General features: G+C 39.3%; 1 protein-coding gene across 2 annotated transcripts in view; it reads right to left on the reverse strand.

Moving 5' to 3' along the window:
* The window catches only part of LRRC8C (leucine rich repeat containing 8 VRAC subunit C), an 83,634-nt gene that overhangs the window by 13,236 nt on the left and 48,260 nt on the right, over positions 1 to 22,138 (reverse strand). The window contains exon 2 of one of the 2 annotated variants that reach the window (XM_004026106.5): positions 17,560 to 17,701. In XM_004026106.5, coding sequence (XP_004026155.1) covers positions 17,560 to 17,697 — 138 coding nt within the window. In that variant the 5' untranslated portion in view covers positions 17,698 to 17,701. Of the gene's footprint in view, positions 1 to 15,207; positions 17,420 to 17,559; positions 17,702 to 22,138 lie in introns of those variants that run through there. The other variant, XM_063697143.1, reaches the window with a different exon arrangement.

Consider the following 22,138-nt stretch of genomic DNA (forward strand, 5'->3'; position numbering starts at 1 on the left):
ACACAGAACATATAAACAAAGGCAGCTTATCTATTACATGCCAGACATGTAGAACATAAATGCTGAATTCTGAGTGTGCCTCAGGAAAAGTCATTCTGCAGTAGTATCTACTATATGTCAGTTGTTATGTTTGGGATACCAACAAGAACAAAAAGCCCTTCAAAGTCAAGCACAGGAGTGAGACATATAAATCAGTAATTAGTGTGATAAGTGCTCAAATTTGTGCTTGTCTTTCACAATAAACTTTATCATCAGATTACGTAGATACAGGAAAAACAACCCTAGTAGTATTTTTATTGGGATCACTTTATAAGTTAAGAACTGACATGATGTTGATTCTTCCTCCTTATGGTGTGTGTTTTCACTTGTTTGCATCTAATTTTGTGCCTTTCAAGAGTGTTTTACAGTTTTCTCACATAGATTTTGTGCATTATTAAGTTATGTCTATGTATTTTATTTTTTTGCTACCATAAATCTGTCTTTTAAAAAAACCATTTATTTATTTATTTTTGAGACAGGGTCTTGCTCTGTTGCCAGGCTGGGGTGCAGTGGCGTGATCTTGGCTCACTGCAACCTCCACCTCCCGGGTTAAAGAATTTTCCAGCCTCAGCCTCCTGAGTGGCTGGGACCACGGGCCTGCACCACCATGCCTGGCTAATTTTTGTATTTTTTTGTAGAGATGGGGTTTTACCATGTTGCCCAGGCTGGTCTCGAACTCCTGTGCTCAAAACAATCTGCCCACCTCAGTCTCCCAAAGTGCTGGGATTACAGGCGTGAGCCACTGCACCCGGTACCCGGCCCCTACTTTTTAAATGTTATGTCTTGATCTTTTTAACCACTCTTTGTATATTTGTTTTAAATTCATTGTCATCTGGTTAAAACTTAATTTCATTTTGCATGAATCTGTGTTCCAATTGTTAATTTTGTCAGTTTGTGTTATTTAGTGCACAATCTATCTTCAAGGTAGCTTTTAAGATTTTACCTTTAGTCTCAGGATTTTCTGCAGGTTCACTTTAATTTTGAATGTATGTGGATTAATCCTACTCCATATCTGGAGCTAAGGACTTGACTTTCTTTAATTTTGGGAAATTAAAGCAAATATTTCTTCAAATATTGCTCCATCCTTTCTTCTATTTTCTTCTACAACTCCTCTGAGATGTATGTCAGTGTCTCTCAGTCTGTCTTTCATGAGCGTGTGTTTTGATTCCTGTCTTTCTCTGTGCTGGGCTCCGGGTAAACTGAGAACTCTTGTTTAATTCATTACTTCTTTATGCTACTGAGTACAGTCCAGGTATTCTGTTGATATTTTATAATTCATTGACTTTATTTCCAAGATTTCTAAATTTGTTATATCAGCTCTTAAGTCATATCTACCTACTTTATTGACTGATTGATTGAGACAGGGTCTTGCTGTGTTGCCCAGGCTGGAGTGCAGTAGCATGATCATGGCTCACAGCAGCTTCGAAAATCCTGGGATCAAGTGATCCTCCCACCTCAGCCTGCCATGTAGCTGGGACTACAGGTGTGTGCCACCATGCCTGGCTAATGAAAAAAAATTTATTTTTTATTTTTTATTTTTATTTTTTTAGAGATAGGGTCTTGCCATGTTGCCCAGGCTGGTTTTGAACTCCTGGGCTCAAGCGATCCGCCTGCCTTGGCCTCCCAAAGTGCAGGGATTACAGGTGTTCACCACGGTACCCGGCCCCTACTTTTTAAATGTTATGTCTTGATCTTTTTAACCATTCTTTGTATATTTATTTTAAATTCATTGTCATCTGGTTAAAACTTAATTTCATTTTGCATGAATCTGTGTTCCAATTGTTAATTTTGTTAATAGTCTTTCTTAACATAGTTTTTTTCATGTGTTCTGGGTGGTAGACGCATCCTGAGTAGGTGTATGTTTTCCACTGCTTCTCTTGAGTGGTGGTTTTCTGCACCCAGCCCCCAGCCCCCCAGAGTCCACCAGTAGGTCTTATCATGGTATTTTGATGTTCCACTGTGATGTCAGGCCTCACAGAGTCAGTCTGCAAGACAGTGGACAGGCTGATTCAGTTTCTAGTGGACAGGCTGACTCAGTTTCTGGTTGGCAGGCACCTCAGATGCACACTTTCCTCTGAAGTACCGGCTCCAGCATCCAGTTAATCGCTATATTTTTTCAGCTTCTTTTTGGGAGTGAGGACTTTTGGTTTGAAACAGTGACCAGGCTCCAGTCTCTTATCTTGCTTGGTGCATTTATGGTTCCCTTCACTAGCAGGAGCTGAGCTCCTGGCTGCTACTGCTTAGTTTTGGATAAGAGCCCAGCAATTGATTCAGACCCATTCAGCGTTCCATTTGTGTTCCACAGAAATGCTCATCTTGCTTTGGGGTCTGTGTATGCATTTTTGTTATCTTTTTATATCTATCATGACTATACACATTGAACACAGGACTGTTTTGAATTGTAACACCTGTTTTACCATCTTTCGCAGATGTGTGTATCTTAATACAAAAATTAGTCGAGACAAATTATTATGAAAAATTGTGTTGCTTGGGTAGTGCCACACAAGGTAAACTTATATGTCAAATTCCCTCCCCACCAGAAAGGCCGAATTTCTTTACACATGTTCCACCAACAGCATATGAAAATACTTAACTTTCCTATATCCTCGACAATAAAGTCCATTGTTCTTTTTCTTTCTTTCTTTCTTTTTTTGAGATGGAGTCTCACTCTGCCACCCAGGCTGGAGTGGAGTGCAGTGGTGCGATCTTGGCTCACTGCAAGTTCCGCCTCCCAGGTTCACGCCATTCTCCTGCCTCAGTCTCCCAAGTAGCTGGGACTACAGGTGCCCACCACCACGCCCGGCTAATTTTTTGTAGTTTTAGTAGAGACAGGGTTTCACCGTGTTAGCCAGGATGGTCTCTATCTCCTGACGTCGTGATCCGCCTGCCTTGGCCTCCCAAAGTGCTGGGATTACAGGCATGAGCCACCGCGCCTGGCCCCATTGTTCTTTTTCTATGAACTATAATCCCCAAATTATTTCTCCAGCTTGAACCTGTTTTCTATTTTTATATTTTATAGAGATGGGTTCTCACTGTATTGCCTAGGCTAGTCTTGAACTCCTGGGCTCAAGTGATCCTCCTGCCTTGGATCCCCAAAATGCTGGGATTACAGGCATGAGCTACCAGCTTGGACTTTAAAACATAGCTATGATTATATTGTTATAGGAAGAGGAAGTAAGAAAATTTGCAGTGTATGATAAAATAGGTGGTACCATTCCAATATGTTAACTTGTGATCCAGATGTAGTCTTTAGATTGTGTCTTATTCTTTAAAAAGACAGTACTTTAACTTGGTTATGACAGATTTGATCCAAACAGGTAGAGTGGAGCCACAAAAAGGCAAGTGGCCAATATAAGGCAGTTAAGTTTATGCTTCATCCTCCCTCCACCTCACTGATTCAAATATAGGTAGTACCAAAGATTTCTACCCTGAAGTTGATCATCTAGACTTGCCCCCAGTCTGACGGAACAAATCAAGTTTTCCCTGTTGATCTAAGAAGGATATAGCAAAATCACATCCCAAAGATCTATTCTCCAGGGATTGTTCAGAGATAAGAGCAGGCTATCCTTTACCAACAGAAACATATTGAATACCTACTATCTACTATTAGGTTGGCATAAAAGTAATTGTGGTTTTCGCCGTTGAAAGTAATGGCAAAAAACACAATTAGTTTTGTGCCAATGTAATACATGCTAAGCGTCATAGGAAAACCAAAGAGGCATAGCCAGTATTTGCTGTTCTAAAAGCACTTGCAATCTTGCTAGAGGGACATAAACAGCCACATGAAAAATCAAACGAGAGCGCAAATATGGCAATATCTACAGTAAGAGCTCAGGCTTGGAGTAAGCAGGGTAGGCTTGGCGGAGTAGAAGGAACTTCATTTGGGACTTGAAGCTACTAGGTTAGAGCCTGTGGTTCCAGAGGCAGGAGCAAAAGGATGCATTTGGGGAGAGAGAGGGAAAAAGACTGAAAAGATGGAGTGTCACTCTTCTTTGCTGAGGTAGACCCATTTATCCTGGGCAAAGGGATAGAAATAGAAGGGAAAGGAATTAATTTTCATGTCACTAAGTTATCAGTTAATGTACAAACTTGACTAAGCACTTTCCCCAAGATACAAGATGCTAGAGGACAAAGAAAGCACTCATTGTCCAAAGGCATGAGATTGATTCCCCTCATCAGTGATAGAATTAACTCTGAAAATGTAGACTGTGTTTCAAGGCTGAACTATTGAAAATATTTTAAGTACAAAAAATGTTGGTGAGAATGAGAATGAAAAGGAACTGAAAAGGCAGAGTAGATGGCTCTGAAGGAGTGAACATTTAAATGCTTTCATTCTTAGCAAATGTCTTATTCACAACTCTTGCTGTGCATTATGTCGACTATTAGCATATTTGGGGGCAATCGCCACAAGAGCACAGAAATAGACATCTATGAGAACCACACATGCTGCATCACTATCATCAGGACGAACACTGTCCTTGTCACCAACAGAAATGGAAAAGCAAAACTGCAAGTATGTGGCATCATTTCCTGTTTGCTGTGCACATGCTCTCTTCTTTTCTTCTACTTTTTAAAAAGACTTTTAAATTTTCTTAGAGCAGCTTTAGGTTCACAGCAAAATTGAAAGGAAGGTACAGAGATTTCCCATGTGCTCCCTACCTCCATACATGTATAGCCCTCCCCATTACCACCAAGCTCAACCACAGTGGTACATTTGTTACAATCGATGAACCTACATTGACACATCACTGTCATCCAAAGTCTACAGTTACCTTGGGGTTCACTCTTGGTGTTGGATAAAGATTTGGACAAATGTATAACAACATGTATCCATTGTAATATCCTACAGAGTCATTTCACTGCCCTAAAAGTCTTCTGAGCTATACCTACTTATCCCTCCCCTCCTTTGTCCTTTCTAAGCAACAACTGATATTTTTCTGTCTGTAGTTTTGCCTTTTCCAGAATATAATACAGTTGGAATCATACAGCATGTATCCCTTTAAGATTAGCTTCTTTCACTTAGCAATGTACATTTAATGTTCCTCCATGTCTTTTCATGGCTTGACCGTTTATTTTTTATTTTTTATTTTTAGCACTATATAGCATTCCATTGCTTGGATCATCTCTCTCTCTCTCTCTCTCTTTTTTAATTTCTTTTTTTTTCCACCTTCGGGACTTGTCTGAATCTCCCTTATTTTTAATGATGATGATGCTTAACATTTATATCATGGCCAGGAAATAACACACTGTACAGGGAGGAAGTTTACACCCATATAGTAAAGTGAGAGAAAAACCAGTCTAAGGCAAACTGCCAAAGTCTAAGGTATTTACAAGAGCAGAGTAAAAGGTCTGTTTTTATTAGTTGCCTATTTCTCCAACAGCAATAGGAAAGGGAAAAAAAAAATCATACCTTGGCACATTTGAGGCATGGAGTGCTTGGGGAAAAAAATCCAAGGGATTGAAGAGATAAGTTCATTAAAACTTAGATTTCTGAACTTATGGATTTTCTCAGTGGTAAAGTATAATGGTACTTTTATACAGGTTTTATTAATACATAATTAAAGGCTAGTATCAAGTGAAACTCCTTGAGTTATGCACCGTGAGAAATGCCTGAGGAACATTAAATGTCACTGATAGAAAGATTAAGCACTAAAAAAGCTACAGCATATCTTAAATCATTATACAGAACAAATAACAGTATAAGGACCAGTAAGCTCTTTAAAGATAGACACCATGCTTAGTTTTCATTGTCTGGCACAAAGTAGGTATGCAATAAATATGAAGTGAACAAATAAAATAAACACTGTCCCCCATATCCCTAAGGAGGAACAAACCACAGCTAAGGCAAGCATATGCATTCATATATTCAGATGCCAGAGAACATCTGGAAATATTTGACCTCTAGCTACCTTCCTCTGACATGAAACAATTCGTTTTGCACACTCTCCTAACTGCCAAGTGATATCAGTCTAGTGATTCCTAAAGCCAGAGTTAAGTGCTAACTCATTTAAGAGACACAAAGAGAGTACCAGATTTGGAACACATGGTCTGTTTATTCCTAGGTAAAAAAGAAACCATCATATCCACATTAGAATCATGTCTACATTTTGAAATTTTGCTTAGTAAATATGATTCTCCTATCACTGTAAATACTGACATACTAACTTTTCTGAGGGTGGGAATGACAATACATACTATTAATGTTCATTTTTTTAACCCTTCATTAAACTGAAGGTTTCCAGCCATCAAGGATGCTTTTATTACCTCTATCTTGGTTGTATCCACATTGTTTTTTTTCCCCTCTTCTTTTGAAGAAAGCTTCTCTAGGCCAAACAAGGAATTACAAAAAAAATTTTTCAGAAATGAAGGGGGTGGGTGAGATTTGAAGCAGCTTCTTCTCATTCTGCTTCATGGCATTTTTCCATAAGCCATAAAGACCAGTGAATTATTTGATCCATGGCAATTTAAGATCTATGTGGAAAGCATCCATTTCAAAGTAACAACCATGTGAGAAAATTCAATGGATACATAAAAACACAGAACATGTTTTGATTTATAACAGACTATTTGTTTCAGTTGTTTGAAAAATTTGAAATATTTATCTGTAATTATGCTCTTAAAATAATACAGGAAAAACTCTTTTTGAAGCAATGCCCAGGGACTGAAACCTCAGTTCTGTACTCAGCTGACTTAGCTCTAGAAACCCTGCAGTTTACTGATAAATCTGTGAGCAGGAGTAGAATAAAAGAAATTGGGAGAGTTCAAAGAGAAACATAAATCATCCAGATTATCTTCGATGTATGAACAGGACAAAGATACAGAATTCTAAACATGGGAAGCATGCAAATAAAACTGTTCTAAAAGGATATTTTTAAATGATTATTTTAGAAATTTACTACAATAATTAGAAAATAATTTGCTATTTATTTTTAGCAAATAAAAATATCTCCCCAAGTGAGATGATATCAACTGCCAGGTTGTGGTCCAATCTACATGAAGGAATAGACAGTGTCATCCTTAAAAGATAATATCCATAATTTGTTATGGCATCATAGAAGGCTTGCAGTTAAAGCAAGAGTCATGGCACTTGTTAGTCATTTATGTGTGCTGGATGGCAAGTGATTTTTTTTTCAATCATTATTATAATTTTTAGAAGTTAAGATTATTTGGATTCCATAAATATTAATTTGGATAAGACGGGTTCCACACATTTCAGACAAACAGGTCTTTTACCTATAGAGGGAGAATTTCATCTATGCACTTTTCCATTTTTCTGAATCATCCAGATAATGGCTGATCTCTGGGGAGAAAAGACTCTTCTTTGTTCCTCCTTACTTCTTTCTAGGTGAAAGAGGGCTTGATAGAGATGGTGACCTTTAAGGAAAAGTACTGAACCTTGGTGTCACAAGGGGTTGTTTCTACCTTGGGACCAGTCTGTTTTGACTCTCTCTTTAGAGCTTCTAAAGGGAGTCATCATTTGGAAGTCTCCCTTTTTCCTTAAAACTGATGTGACACAACAGGTTTGAAGCTGCCTCTCTCTGGGAAGTTGATGGTAGCCTAGGAGGGCCTGAAGAGGATTGTTCAGATGACCTTTAGGAAGAATCAATAATAAATCAATATCTCTCTCCCCTCTCTCTTCCTCCCTCTTCTCTCTTCCCCTTCCCCTCTCCCCTCTGTCTGTTCTTTACTCAGATTACCTTTCTTTGACCTGAGCACAGCAGAGATTAAGGTGTAGAAAAAGAAGCTAAGGAGTTTTTTTCAGAACTCCCTACCACACCCCCACTTTTTTTTCAGGTACGTAGATTTTTCTGAGCTTAGGCAAAGAAAGTGCTTGAGACTTATCTGAAGTGTGGCCTAGCTCACCAGGAAACTGATAATGTGGTTTAGGGCCAGAGCCTTAGCTTTAATTAAATGTTCTTTTGCCTGATCTTGTCCTCTATGTCTGTATAGCTCCTGCAAAGTCTTCTGGGAGACAGACGTAGGTAGCTATCAGAATTAGGGCATTTGGTCCTGGATTCAAGACCTCTCTCAATCTCTGTTTGTCAAGGCTCAACTAATCACACTTATGACTATATGAAGATGCCCCAAATGAAGAGAAGGCAGTTTTTTGTTCTGTTTTTCAATTGGGGAGGATCAGAGTAATTGCCCAGAGAAGACATTTTGAGGTCTACAGTTTCTAAAGAGACTAAAAACAATACATTTCTATTTTATCACCATTTTTTTCACAATAAAACTGTAAAATGGAAGTGATGCCTATCCTGCTCATTTTATAAAACTGGGCCTCAGAAAAGCCATGTGTTTCACCTAAACTCATACTAAGAGCATATGAGAGAGCCCATGTTTTCTGTTTGAAGTTTTGGGGAAAGATTTTGTTTTTTCTCTTTAAATTAACTTGATCTAGCTGAAATTATTATTTTTTTTAAATCCAGGTTTTCTATTTCCAGTGTGCATATAAGGTTTCTTACAAGGTAAAATGATGAGATAGTTGATGGCCTATTTATTAGACAAAAGATCTTTGCAGAATTCTAAAAATATAAAATCAAGTGACGACTAACTGATATAATCATGCATACAAGTGTTCTACAAGTGAATATCACTACAACACTATCTCAGCTTGCATTAAGTATTTTCTGAGTCCAGTATCTATCACCTATAACATTTAACATCAACATCCTAAACAGTAAGTTAACATATTGAACTTAAGGTCACATAGCCCCAGCTTTGGATATCAGTGCAAAGAATCTCACCAGCTTTTAAGAACTAAAATAACTTGAGTAGGGAGACGCCAATTCTATTTTAAGATAGCTGACCCTATTACTGCCAGTAGTTCAAACACTTCTTAGGAAACTTAACATTTTGAACTTGTCATTACATGATGAAAAATGTCACTATGTATGTTCAAAAGCCTTTATATAGGGCCGGGCGCGGTGGTTCATGCCTGTAATCCCAGCACTTTGGGAGCCCGAGGGGGGCAGATCACCTGAGGTCAGGAGTTTGAGACCAGCCAGGCCAACATGGTGAAACCCCATCTCTACTAAAAATACAAAAATTAGCTGGGCATGGTGGCTCATGTCTGTAGTCCCAGTTACTCGGGAGGCTGAGGCAGGTGAATTGCTTGAACCCGGGAGGTGGAGGTTGCAGTGAGCCAAGATTTAGCCACTGCACTACAGCCTGGGCGACAGTGAGACTCTGTATCAAAAAAAAAAAAAAAAGTCTTTATACTTTTATTAGAAACAGGAAGTACTATTATAACGAAAAAGCTGGGCATGGGCTGGGCTCCCAGCACTTTGGGAGGCTGAGGCGGGTGGATCACTTGAGGTCAGAAGTTTGAGACCATTCTGGCCAACATGGTGAAAGCCCATCTCTACTAAAAATACAAAAATTAGCTGGGTGTGGTGGTGCATGGATGTAATCTCAACTACTAGGGAAGCTGAGGCAGGAGAACTACTTGAAGCCGGGAAGTGGAGTTGCAGTGAGATCATGCCAATGCACACATTCCAGCCTGGGTGACAGAGTGAGACACCATCTCAAAAAAAAAAAAAAAGAAGCTAGGCATGGTGTTACGCACCTGTAATCCCAGCTACTCAGGAAGCTGAGGCAGGAAGATCACTACAGCCCAGGAGTTTCAAAGCAGCCTGCGCAACAGAGTGAGAATTCGTCTCCAAAATAACAAAACAAACGAAACAAAATGAAGCAGAGCTGAAAGTCCTTATTTGCTAGAAACCCCCAAGTGGACATTTGTAGAATGTTACCATGCCCCACAAGTCTTATCTTCTGTAATACACCATATCACTTTTTTCTCCCTGGAATATAATTTATTCCTGTATTCCTATAACCACCCTGTATACAGTCCACATAAAATTGGAATTCAGTCCACATAAAATTGTCAAGGTGATAGATGACAAGAAGTAAAATTCTAGGGAAGATCAAAAGTGTCAGTTCAAATAAACCACCATAAAAAGAAGGTACCAACTAAGGCATATTTTTGATACTAGATGTAACAGAGGTTTTGAAATAGTGTTTCTTTCACACCATTCACTACCATCCCCACAGAGATGACAAAGGTTGCTCTTTACAATTATTTTCACCATCTAAGTAATTTTTGTTTTATATTCCCCAAAGACCCTAGTAGAATGGAGATGTCAGGTGGGTACCTGGAAACTTTATACAACTGGGCCGGTGCAGTAGCTCACACCTGTAATCCCAGCACTTTGGAAGGCTGAGGTGGGTGGATCACTCTAGGCCAGGAGTTCAAGACCAGCCTGGCCAAAATGGTGAAACTCTGTCTCCACTAAAAATACAAAAATTAGCTGGGTGTGGTGGTGCATGCTTGTAAACCCAGCTACTCAGGTGGCTGAGGTATGAGAATTGCTTGAACCTGGGAGGCAGAGGTTGCAGTGAGGTGAGACTGCGCCTCTGCACTCCAGGCTGGGTGACAGAGTGAGACTCTGTCTCAAAAAAAAAAAAAAAAAAAAAAAACGGAAGAAAAGATAAAAGAAAAGGAACATATCTGAGATGAGGTCTTGATTTTAAGCCTTCACTTCTATCTGTGATTTCATCAGTATTCTGATGTAATCAGTATTACTGATTCTAAGTAAGAATTTCTGGGCTTCTATCTATAAAATTCAAATTTGGCCAAAGAAAAAGATCTACTAGAAATCTCAGACAGTATACAGCAGATGACTGCATGGGGGGAGTAGAAGCAAGAATTCAGGGCACATTATCAAAATGAAGTCTTCTGATATCATTCTGGAATCTATAATTCTGATTGCCTGTACTTTCCAGTGAACTGCCTATGAGCATTTTCACCTGAAGGTCATTTGTCATGGAGCTGACATTGATGGCTCTAAATCAGAGAAGTAGAAATTAATTTCAGTATGCCCTAAAAATCAAAGCGGGGATCAGCTCTAACCAACAAACTCACATGTCCTAACCTTTTTGATAGTGTGACCCTGCTGGCCACTTCGCTCCTAGTGATTGGGTTAAATCTTCCAGGATTTTTTTGTAGGTGGCTTTGTCATTGAAATAATTCTTTTTTCCTCTCCAAATTCAGAAAGCAGGAAATGCCTTTTCTATGTAACAATCACAAGGCAGGTCCCCTAGGGCTTCCAGGGGGCTTGCATCTTCCAGTTCCTGTTTCTGGTTTCTAACTGCTAATTCTATATTTGGTAATGGTCTGCCCATGGGCTGTTTTGGATTTGGTCATAATAAGATAACCTGGAGTCACTGAGCAGAGATCTAAAGCAATCTTATTTTTCCAGGAAGCAACGTGTTGACCTTTCAGGATATGGTCTATTTTGTCGAATGTGTTGAGTTTTTGAATAGTGTTGTTTATAGCACAAAGTTGGGTGTTTACACTACTGGTCCTTGAGGGTGTATGACTGTACAGGAATAGGACAGACACATATACTCCTACACTCTCCTGGCTTATAGTGAGTTTATATTTGTTCTTATGTGGATTGATGTAATCTAAGGAATGCTCTTTATACATGCTCTTATTTCATGGCAGCCTTGAAAAGAGCTACTTGCTCAGAAATGAATAAATATTTGTCAGACAAGTAAGGCAAAAGTGCTGGTTCTAATCCTTTTACATAAGTGCAAGAAAGAATCAACATCCCCTTGATAGATAATAATCTCTTTAATCCCCCAGTATTTTCCAAGCTGAGTAGTGTTAAACCTATATGAATACAATCTTTTAGGAGTAAACAGATATCAACTGTTAACTTGACATGAAAAAAGCAACTTACAAAATAGTTACTCTAAAAGCTGTTGGATTACTATTTTATCATCAAAGAGTGTTCTTCTAACTTCACCTTAGATTTTGCCTTGTCACGTATTCCAATCTAGGAGTTAACTTGCTTTGTAAATAAGATCAGAAAGAATGATACACGTTCAATTTACAAGTGGAAAATCAAGACATAAAAATATATTTTAACAATTTTAACATCACCTTGGGAATGAGAAAGGTACTTGAGCTTCACAGAGAATCCTTTGTTTATAAAGTTATCAGTCATTAAGCCATTTTTAGTGGATTATCATAGCAGAGCTAAAATAAGAGCTTAAATTCTTCCCCTATGGAACATTAATTTGTTATATGGATCCCAGGTAGTTTTACTTTGATAATTTGTACCATGCATTCTTTCTTGTTTTGTTAACGCTCACTATAGAGTGCAAATTTTTCTTTTTAAATAGCAGGTATATAGTGAATGCCCCTTAAAATTTTAATTTGTAATTCAAAAAATTGATACTTTTTGTAACAATTTTCTCTTTTTATCATTTTGTACTTGCTTTTACACTGAAAATCCTGTTTTATAAGCCAAACCTTGCCCTCACAATCTGTGCAATTGTGATGGTTCCATAATATTTGACAGCAGTGTGCACAGGGGTGACAGACGCCTCATGGAGAATCAGCCTAAGATTGGAATCTCAGCTGCATCCCTCTTGGCTTTGGGGCAAGTTATCTAACCTTCTACACTTTGGAATTCTCATCTGAAAAATGGGACTAATCTACTTTCACAGGTTTGTTCTGGGAACTAAATAAAGTACATACAGATTCTAGCACAGGTTCTCTTGCCAGTGTTACTCCATGGATGTGCTATTAGCATTCTGGATAAAACAATTCTGCTGTGTGGGAATGTCCCACCGATTGCAGGATGTTTAATATCCCTGACCCCACCCTCTCCGAAAAATGCCATCTGGGCCCTCCGGTCACTGTGCCAATCCATGAGGGCTTTGTAAAATGATCACACTAAATATTCTGTTAATGCTGAGTTTTCCCCTTCATGCCTCTTATTAAAATATATATTTTGGTTTTGTGTATTCATTCTTAGAGACTTCACTCAATTATCTTCTTGAGTCCCTCACTTCCAGTGACTGAGATGACAACATCATATTTGATGCTCTTGAGGCACCATTAAGGCATTTACATATTGGAAAACATTGCTTATGTGTTTCTATGGTCTTCAGACAATTAGCAATCTGAAGGCACGGGCTATGCTGTTTTTCTTTTAGCATCTAACACCCCACAGAGTGTCTGATATATTGCTGATGCACAGGATTATTTGTTGAATTGAGTAGTCCACCCCATATGAATTCTGTGCCCTGCAGCCTTCATATTCTGAAGCAATATTTCTTTTGGCATCTCATTTTTTCTCAGAACCTTGTCATCTCAGACAACACTTCTTGTACCCAGTCAACTGGCATCAGATTTCTTTTTAACGGCTGAAGAGATGAAAAAGGCCTATGTGTGAAGGGCCCAGGTTAGTTAACCTGTCTGAGCAGGAGCCACTGATTGTGCGAGGTAAGAGTGGTGGTGCTGAGAAGGCTGGTCAGCAGGGAGCCCAAAAGCCTTCTGGACCATAGAGAGACACTGTGGGGCTATGCTGCAGGAAGATGATTCTGACCAGCACACAGGAAAAGAGGTTTAGCTTGTGCTTGAATTCCCTCCTGAACTTACCGCAGGCACATCTCCTAAATGATGCTCATTATAGACATTTTCATAGGTACACTCTTATTTTCATTCATTTCATTGCAAGTTAACTATTTATTCTAAAAGATTTTCTGTGTTCTTTCTCTTTTCATCCTGCCATGGAATGTGTAAACAAGAGAAACAATTCCGTGTGCTTGTTAGGGAGATCCTGCAGCAGCGCTCTGAGCCATGGCACAGTAATAAAGACAGGTTGATAGTGCTCCCGCTAATCTATGTCACCTTCCTCTACTATTTCCCAAGCTAGCCACCCCAAATCTAACCTTCTCCTTGAGACCCCTGCTCTACTACCTTCCTTATTGCCAATTCCTACTACATTCCTCACCCTCACAACCTCTCAGTAAATGTTGTTTTCTCCATCACAGAGAAACAGCAAGCCATAAGGCACAGACGCCTGTCTTTCTGTCTCCCTACCAAATAAAAATGTATCTGTAGCTATCATTCCCATTCTGGTGGATGATGCCTCCTCCACCCAAATCAGGGATAATCCTTCCACATAGATCCTGGATCTTCACCTCGTTCCTCCTGAAAATGACCATCACTAACCCCAAACTCCTGGGTTTTACATCCAACTGATTACTTAATATCTCCACGTTGATGTTTAACATATATCACAAACCTAACATGTTTACAAACAAACTTTTCTAGTTGCTGAGGTCTAAAAATCTTAGTCATCCTTGATTTCTCTCTCTTTTTTTTTTGAGACGGAGTCTTGCTTTGTCACCCAGGCTGCAGTGCAATGGTGCGATCTTGGCTCACTGCAACCTTTGCCTCCCGGGTTCAGGCGATTCTCCTGCCCCAGCCTCCCGAGTAGCTGGGATTACAGGTGCATGCCAACATGCCCGGCTAATTTTTGTATTGTTAGTAGAGATGTGGTTTCACCACGTTGGCCAGGCTAGTCTCGAACTCCTGACCCCAGGTGAGCCACCCACCTCGGTCTCCCAAAGTGTTGGGATTACAGGTGTGAGCCACCATGCCCGGCCGATTTCTCTTTTTCTCTTGTATTTCACATTTAATCTTTCAGCAAATCTTGGTGGGTTTTCCTTCAAAATACATGCAGAACAACTGCTTTCACCCTACTCAAACCATTTAATTCATTTCTTGCCTGGATTATTGCACTAGCCTTCCAAATACCACCCTCACTTCCATCCTCACCCCCTACAGTATATTCTCAACAGCTGTAGTGGTCTTGTTAAAACATAAATTATGCTAATCTTCTGGTCATAAATCCTTCAAACATGTTCTAACTCACTCAGAACAAAGCCAAGCCCTCCAGTGGCCTAGAAGGCCCTACGTGATCTGGCACCCACTGTGTCTCGGGCCTCACCTTTTACTGTTCTTCCCCTCACTCACGTTTTTCTGGCACACTGGCCTCATGGCTTTTCTTCAACATTATAGAGGTAATTCTGCTTCAGGCCTGTAACATGTCCAGGGGACTTTCTAGGTTCACCTTAACATGCAGACTTATAAGATTATCATAAACTTCATTTGGCACCAAAATCACTTTAGAAATACACAGATTAGAGTCACCAGCAAGGCAACATCAGCCTTTCTTTCCCCTTTAGGAAAATCTTCACAACTGTCCATGTAGCCGTCCACACTGCTGTCCTCCTGAGCCTCTCCTCCCCATATCATCTCCAGTGCAAGGAAAGAGATCCACTTTAGGTAGGTTCAGAACTTACCCTGGCTTAAAAGCCTTGTGCCTCAAAGGAACCAATATCTCCAATAACTCAATAGATCAGTCTTTGATGTGTGAAGGAGCATGCTGAATCACAAGTTTCACTACAGTCACAGAAGTCCAATGATACAGCTTCCTACCAGGCATTTATCACTCTTCCAGCCCAGAAACAGTTGACCAATCAGCAGTCATTTATGCCGTAATGTTGCTTAGTAACACAGTTAACATTTGACCTTTATCAGGTCTCCGGGGAAACCAAACTAGAAAACTGAGAAAGTCATAAAATCCAATTCTTCTGCAGAAAAGGAAGGGACCTGTGCCTTCCTTTCACTATGTGCCTCTTGCTCTTGCTGTTCCCTCTGCCTGGAAGCCTCCTTCCAGGACATCTGCCTGGCCTGCTCCTGGACCTCTTTTAATTCCTTGGCCAAAAGTCACCTTTCCAATGAGGCCTTCCCAGGCCATCCTATTTGAAGATTGCAGCTTCTATCTTACCTGCAGGAACCTTCTACCATCTTGGCATGCTTTATTTTTTCCCATTGCCTTTATCTTCTAACATATTTACTAATTGATTTTACTTATTTTGCTTATTTTTCCCATAGAATTTAAAGTCCATAAAGCTGGGATTTTTGTCTTTTTTCTCCTTTGTTGATAATTCTTAGTAGAACAGTGCCTGATATGCAGTAGGTTCTTCAACAACTATTTAATTTATGAATGAATTTATGCCCCTTTTTTTAGACCATAACTTCTCACTGGCACCCTTTGTTGGAGGGGAGGGGGCAAGATATTTTCAGTGACCAAATAAAAGACAGCATGGTGTGAGGGACTAAGAGCAGGAACTTTGGAACCAAATCACCTGGATTGAATAAAGGCTTCAATACTCACCTTGGGAGGATCCTTAACCTCTCTGTGCCTCAGGTGTCTCATTTGTAAGTGAGGCTAGTAATAGAACCTATATATAAGAGTTGTCATGAGGATGACATTTGTTAAAATACATGTAAAGTGTTCAAAAGAGTTCCTGACACATGGGAAGCAGTATGTGTTCACTATTTTTAAGGCCAACTTTTAAAAGTACTTTATTTTTGCTCTGTACCACTTCTAGTGATTTCTCTTTCTCCCTATACCTTCTTTTCCAGCTGATCTACCCGAAAAATCACATCTACCCCACAGCTTCTATAATACGTTGATTTCCATTCACTTTTCCAACCACTGACCTAAGATTTCTAATGACGTAGTTGCTACTTTCCTCTTCTTAGTCCATGAGTTAGTTGTGTTGGCTGCCATCATTGTCCATGGCTTCCTTTGGCTTCTGACCTATGCCTCTCTCCTGGTTTTCACCTGTCCTTATGGCTGCCCCTTCTCAGTCTTCTTCAAGGGCCCCACTTCCTTCTCCATTTACTCTTTAATGTTATTACTGACACTGTCTTCCTCATCACATTCTCCCTGGATGAGTCCGTTTGCAAGCATGGCTTCAGCTCTTATATCAACACCCTATATGTCCCAGTTCTACTGACAGTTTCCCAAAGATGTCATGTTCTTTCTCACATCCATGACTCAGAGCTTTCTTTTCTCCTCTTGGTGTCCTCTTACTTTCAGCTAAGGAGAGGTTCTTGACTAACTTTAGCTGGTTCTCCAAGTTTTAATTCAACCATCACCTTTTCTCTTATTCCCAAACCAAAATGAGGGTTTCTCTTCAGCATTCCCTTAGTGCCTTATGGACACCTCTATCAAAGTATAACACAAGTTATTTTGATTGCTAGTTTATTTATTTCTCCCCTAGAAATGAACTACTTATATGTATCCATGTCCTCAAAGTATGGTACCTGGAACATAGCAGCTATGTAAAAAATACCTGGATTCAATACATAAATACATGGCATCTACATAAATTTTTATTGGGTTCTTTTCAAATTCAGAACTAAACATTCAGTAAAATAATGATATCTCATCAAAATTTTAGTTCTTCCAGAAAATCTTATTAGGGGTAAGGGTAAAGGATGAATAAAAGCAAAAAGTTCCACTTTGGCAGTATCAATGGTGCTGGACATATGTTACATTTCACTGTGAAGCCAATTTGGAAAGATAAGGGGCCCCCTTTGATGTTAGTGACATCAGACATTACTTGACTACAGTCAATTGCTCTTTGGGCTCATTGAAATCTTTCAAGTACCATATTTACCGTATGAGGAAATTCCAGTAAATAGGTGTTTCAGGCTCTCTGCTATGATTACAAATACATCCACAGAGAACAGTGACTAATACTTACATGGTTAAAAATCACACAGCCAGCTCCCTAAAGAGGTTTCAATGACTTGTGCTTTGCTCTGGCCCCCATTTTGCCAGGGATCTAGGCACCTACCTGTAAAGTACATCCAAACACGCCGATCATGAGCATGGCTACTGAGAGGTAATCGGTAAACACATCCCACCATGGCTTCAGCACTCGGAAGGCAGGCTGCTGCTCAGAGAACTGCCGGAATTCTGTCACGGGAATCATGTTTCTGAGAAAGGAGAGATTACTTGTAAATCAATTTATCTTCCAGTACAACATACTGCGTTGTTACCAAATGTGGCTCCAACTCCTCACAGCAGAGGGCTGAGTTAGTTCAAGAGCTGTCAAGACACATCAATGTTTTGATGAGCCACTGAATAAAAACACCAGTTGAGGAAATAAGGAGACCCACATGGAAAAGGCAAGTACTTGCCTTTTCTTGTCCAATAACAAGGTTCCCTTTTTGCTCCAGATGGGACAGAAAGAACATGGCCAGACACTTGCTAAGTCCCAGTTATTTCCTGAACCCTCATTTCTCTTAAACAGAACATGAAGATGCCAGAAAGACTAGAGCTCATCCTTTGAAATGTTTTTGCTGTTTATCTTACCATCTTGGGTTATTGCTTTAAGCTATTTTTTTTTTTTTTGCTTTAAACTATTTTTAAGTGTAATTTTAGCATTCTTTTGTGCTAATTCTTTACTGAGCCCTATTTATAAAGCATTTTGCTTGTTCCATGGGAAAGGAAAACAGTGTTTCCACGTGGTCCTTGTCTTTTAAGAAGAAAGGTCTTATTGATGGTGGTGGATTGAGGAGGCCTCAATTTTTCTTCCTTGTTTCCTTTTTGTCTCCATGTTTGTATCTTGATTTTTTTCTCTGTTTCCTGTACTTCTCACATTTCACTGTGAACCCCAAACTTATCCTAATTTTCTCCGCTGAGACAACAGTTCAGTCTGGAAACTCCTATCTTTAACCAAACGACAGAAGATAAATGAATAGGGTGCACCCACGGCTCTGGGAAAAGGGAAAAAGAGGTACATTCTTTTCTTGATCTGCCTCCTCCTTTCTTACTCATTCTCACTGCCTTTAGTGTGACCCAGGACTTGAGGTTAATCATCCTGCTACTGTGAGGAGAAATATTCTTTCTGTATCTTATGGCAATCATCCTCCTACCGTGAGAAGAAATATCCTTTCTTTATCTTATGGCAAGGAATAAGGGTGGCCAAGGAGGGCCAAAAAAATTTCACCTTCCTTCCCTAATACTGAATTAAGAACTAGATAGACAATAAACATCCCACATAAAAGCAAAGCCTCTTCTTTGATTACAGCTTTGGCAACAATTACAATGTTATCTATTCTGTCTTGCTGCATTGTGACTTTCTTATACAATAATTTGTCTTCTTTTTGAATCTGTTAACACGGTGTTGAAAATTTCAACGGCCTGGCGATGTTCTCCTCTCTGACCTATCTACTTGACATCTATACAGAATACAATTTCCTCATTTTACTGAAACACAACTTTTCTTAACTTTTTTCTGTTACCACCCACTAGGCTACAAGTTTCTTCAGGATAGAATCTACATGTTCTGCCTATGTGTCTCCTTAAAACATGTATTGCAGGCAAACTGCACAAAAGCTCAATACATTACTTTGTATATTTCTAGTGTGATTAAAATTTCAGACTAGTCCAAACTTTGATTTTCCTGACACTTGATGGCCTCTTTTTTTCTCAGTAAATTATTACAGTCCCACTGCCCCAAATGTTTGATAGTCACAGTTGTCTCAGTGGCAGTAACAGATGGCACAAATTCATCTTGACTTCCAAGTTCCACTTCAGAAGGTACTGTCTTACTCTATTTTGCATCCCCATTACTTGCCATACTGCCTGAAAAACAAGAAGCTCGTAACAACTGTCTGTTGAATAAATTCTGATGCTTTTTCGTGAAGCAATGCTCGTCCAACTCAGATTTGGGGTGACCCTAATCAGCTGCAGTGGCAGGGATAATTAGCAAACAACCTGTGTTATAGTCTATTGCTCCTTGATAGATTTGGTTGTTGTCTCCTCCACAGGTTTCTTTACATCGCAGAGGAAATTGGACTTATTTATAAAAGTGAGCAACAATTTCAGAAATAAAATGCACCAATATAGAGCAGTGGCTCTCTAACTTTTTGGTCTCAGGAACCCCTCATGCTCTAAAACAATGAGGAGAACCCTGAAGTGTTTACATGGGTTACATCTATACATATTTACCATACTAGAAGTGAAAAACCAATAAATGTAATATATATATAATTTATTAAAAAGTAAACTCATCCATCAAGATACATCATTATGAAAAATAACCATATTTTCCAAAACAAAATTAGTAGAACAATGAAATTGTTCTAAATTTTTGCAAATCCCTTTAATGCCTGGCTTAATATAAAAGACAGCTGAATAGAAGATATATCTGCTTCTGCAATCTATTATGATATAATATGTTGTTTTGCCTGAAATTTCAATCTATTGTGATATGATATGTTGTTTTGTCTGAAATGTATGGACCAAAGATGGCCTCACAAAGACATGTGGTTGGAAAAGGGACGAGTATCCTTTTTATATCATTGTAGATATTTATTTTTGATACTATACTAAACCTTGACTAACTTAGTTGTGATATAGAAACTGGAAACTCTATCAAACAACTTTTTAAACTTCATTATATTAAAATTAATTAGTGGCCAGGCTCAGTGGCTCACCTGTAATCCCAGCACTTTGGGAGGCCAAGGTTGGTGGATCATGAGGTCAGGAGATCAAGACCATCCTGGCCAACATGGTGAAACCCCAACTCTACTAAAAATACAAAAATTAGCTGGGCGTGGTGGCATGCACTTGTAATCCCAGCTACTTGGGAGGCTGAGGCAGGAGAATCGCTTCAGCTTGGGAGGCAAAGGTTGCAGTGAGCCGAGATCGTGCCACTGCACTCCAGCCTGGTGGAGAGCGAGACTCCATCTTAAAAAAAAAAAAAAAAATTAGTCTATCTTGTACTTTGAATGGATCTTTTTACACATGCATGATTTTGTAACACATGCATGATTTTGTACCACATGCATGATTTTGTAACATCATGCATTGGTCATTTGGAAAACACTGGATCACTGAGTTATCCAAACCTTCCAAATGTTGACACATTTCATCATAATAAAATATTAAGACACATTTTAGTAATAATATTTAAAAATCACATTCATTAATATCACCACTGCTATCATCAGAAAAATGTTTAAGTCTTGGGAAGCTGTCAAGCTCATGGTGGTGATCACAAGTTTTCCAAAATTCTAATTATCACTTGAAAGTTTGAATTTTATTGCTGTCAACAAATACTTTAGTTGTTCTCCCTGAAGTGTCAGGATCAGTTCATTCATTTTGAGGATATATATGCCACATACTCAAGTCTCAATAATCAGTTGTTTTATTCAAGTAAAAGTAATATGATGTGATAAAGTAGCTCATTCTACTTTCAACTCCATTACACAAGAGCTTTCTCTTGAGACAACCATTGTACTTTGGAATGCAGCAGAAGTGCTTTGTGTATTCTTCCCATTTCATCACATAGTGTATTAATAAAACATGCAGTCAAAGGTTGAAAGTTATTAAAACAATAATTTTTATTGCCTCAATAAGAACAGCAAGTGAACCTGGTTTTTTAATTTCAAGTGTGTGCCAGTGAAGAACACAATCCCTTCAGCACAGTCTGGTGCCTCTATCTTGAGCAATGTGAAGGTGCCTTACTAACCATGGCTTTTGCACCATCAGTGAAATAGGCAAAAAACATCTTAGCATTACAAAACAGTTTTGACTTCATGGGGTCCCTTAAAAAGGTCTAGGTTGCCAGGCTTCCATGAACCATACTTTGAGAACCACTGAGGTAGAGGGTCACTGTTCCTTTATCTAAGTCTTCCTTTGGAAAAACAAAGACCTGAATACTCACAACAAGTGAGGTTCTCTGGGTCCTTGTCTGAGTTGCTTCACAGACCTCATGCTTTTAATATGGGAAATAAAGTCAAACTAAGGCATCTAAGAAATATAAGTATTATCTACTGCTTCTTAATATTGGCACAGTCTAGATAAGATAGAATATAAGACTTGATAGGGAATCAGCTGGTCAAGATGGCAAAGTTTAGTGCTACAACACAGCTATTATTGCATTTAAATTCTTTTTTTTTTTTTTTTTGAGACGGAGTCTCGCTCTGTCGCCCAGGCTGGAGTGCAATGGCGTGATCTCGGCTCACTGCAAGTTCTGCCTCCCGGGTTCACGCCATTTTCCTGCCTCAGCCTCCTGAGTAGCTGGGACTGCAGGCGCCTGCCACCACGCCTGGCTAATTTTTTGTATTTTTAGTAGAAATGAGGTTTCACCGTGTTAGTCAGGATGGTCTTGATCTCCTGACCTCGTGATCTGCTCACCTCGGCCTCCCAAAGTGCTGGGATTACAGGCGTGCCCAGCCGCATTTAAATTCTTTTGAGTATATGCGTATGTGCATGTATGTCTACATGTCCACATATGTACATGTATCCTACACATAAATATATATACAGATTGATATGGTTTGGCTGTGTCCCCACACAAATCTCATGTGAACTGTAGCTCCCATAATCACCCTGTGTCATCGGAGGGACCTGGTGGGAGG

This window comes from Gorilla gorilla, chromosome 1 (genome assembly GCF_029281585.2).
Source record: "Gorilla gorilla gorilla isolate KB3781 chromosome 1, NHGRI_mGorGor1-v2.1_pri, whole genome shotgun sequence".
Taxonomy (NCBI): Eukaryota; Metazoa; Chordata; class Mammalia; order Primates; family Hominidae; genus Gorilla; species Gorilla gorilla.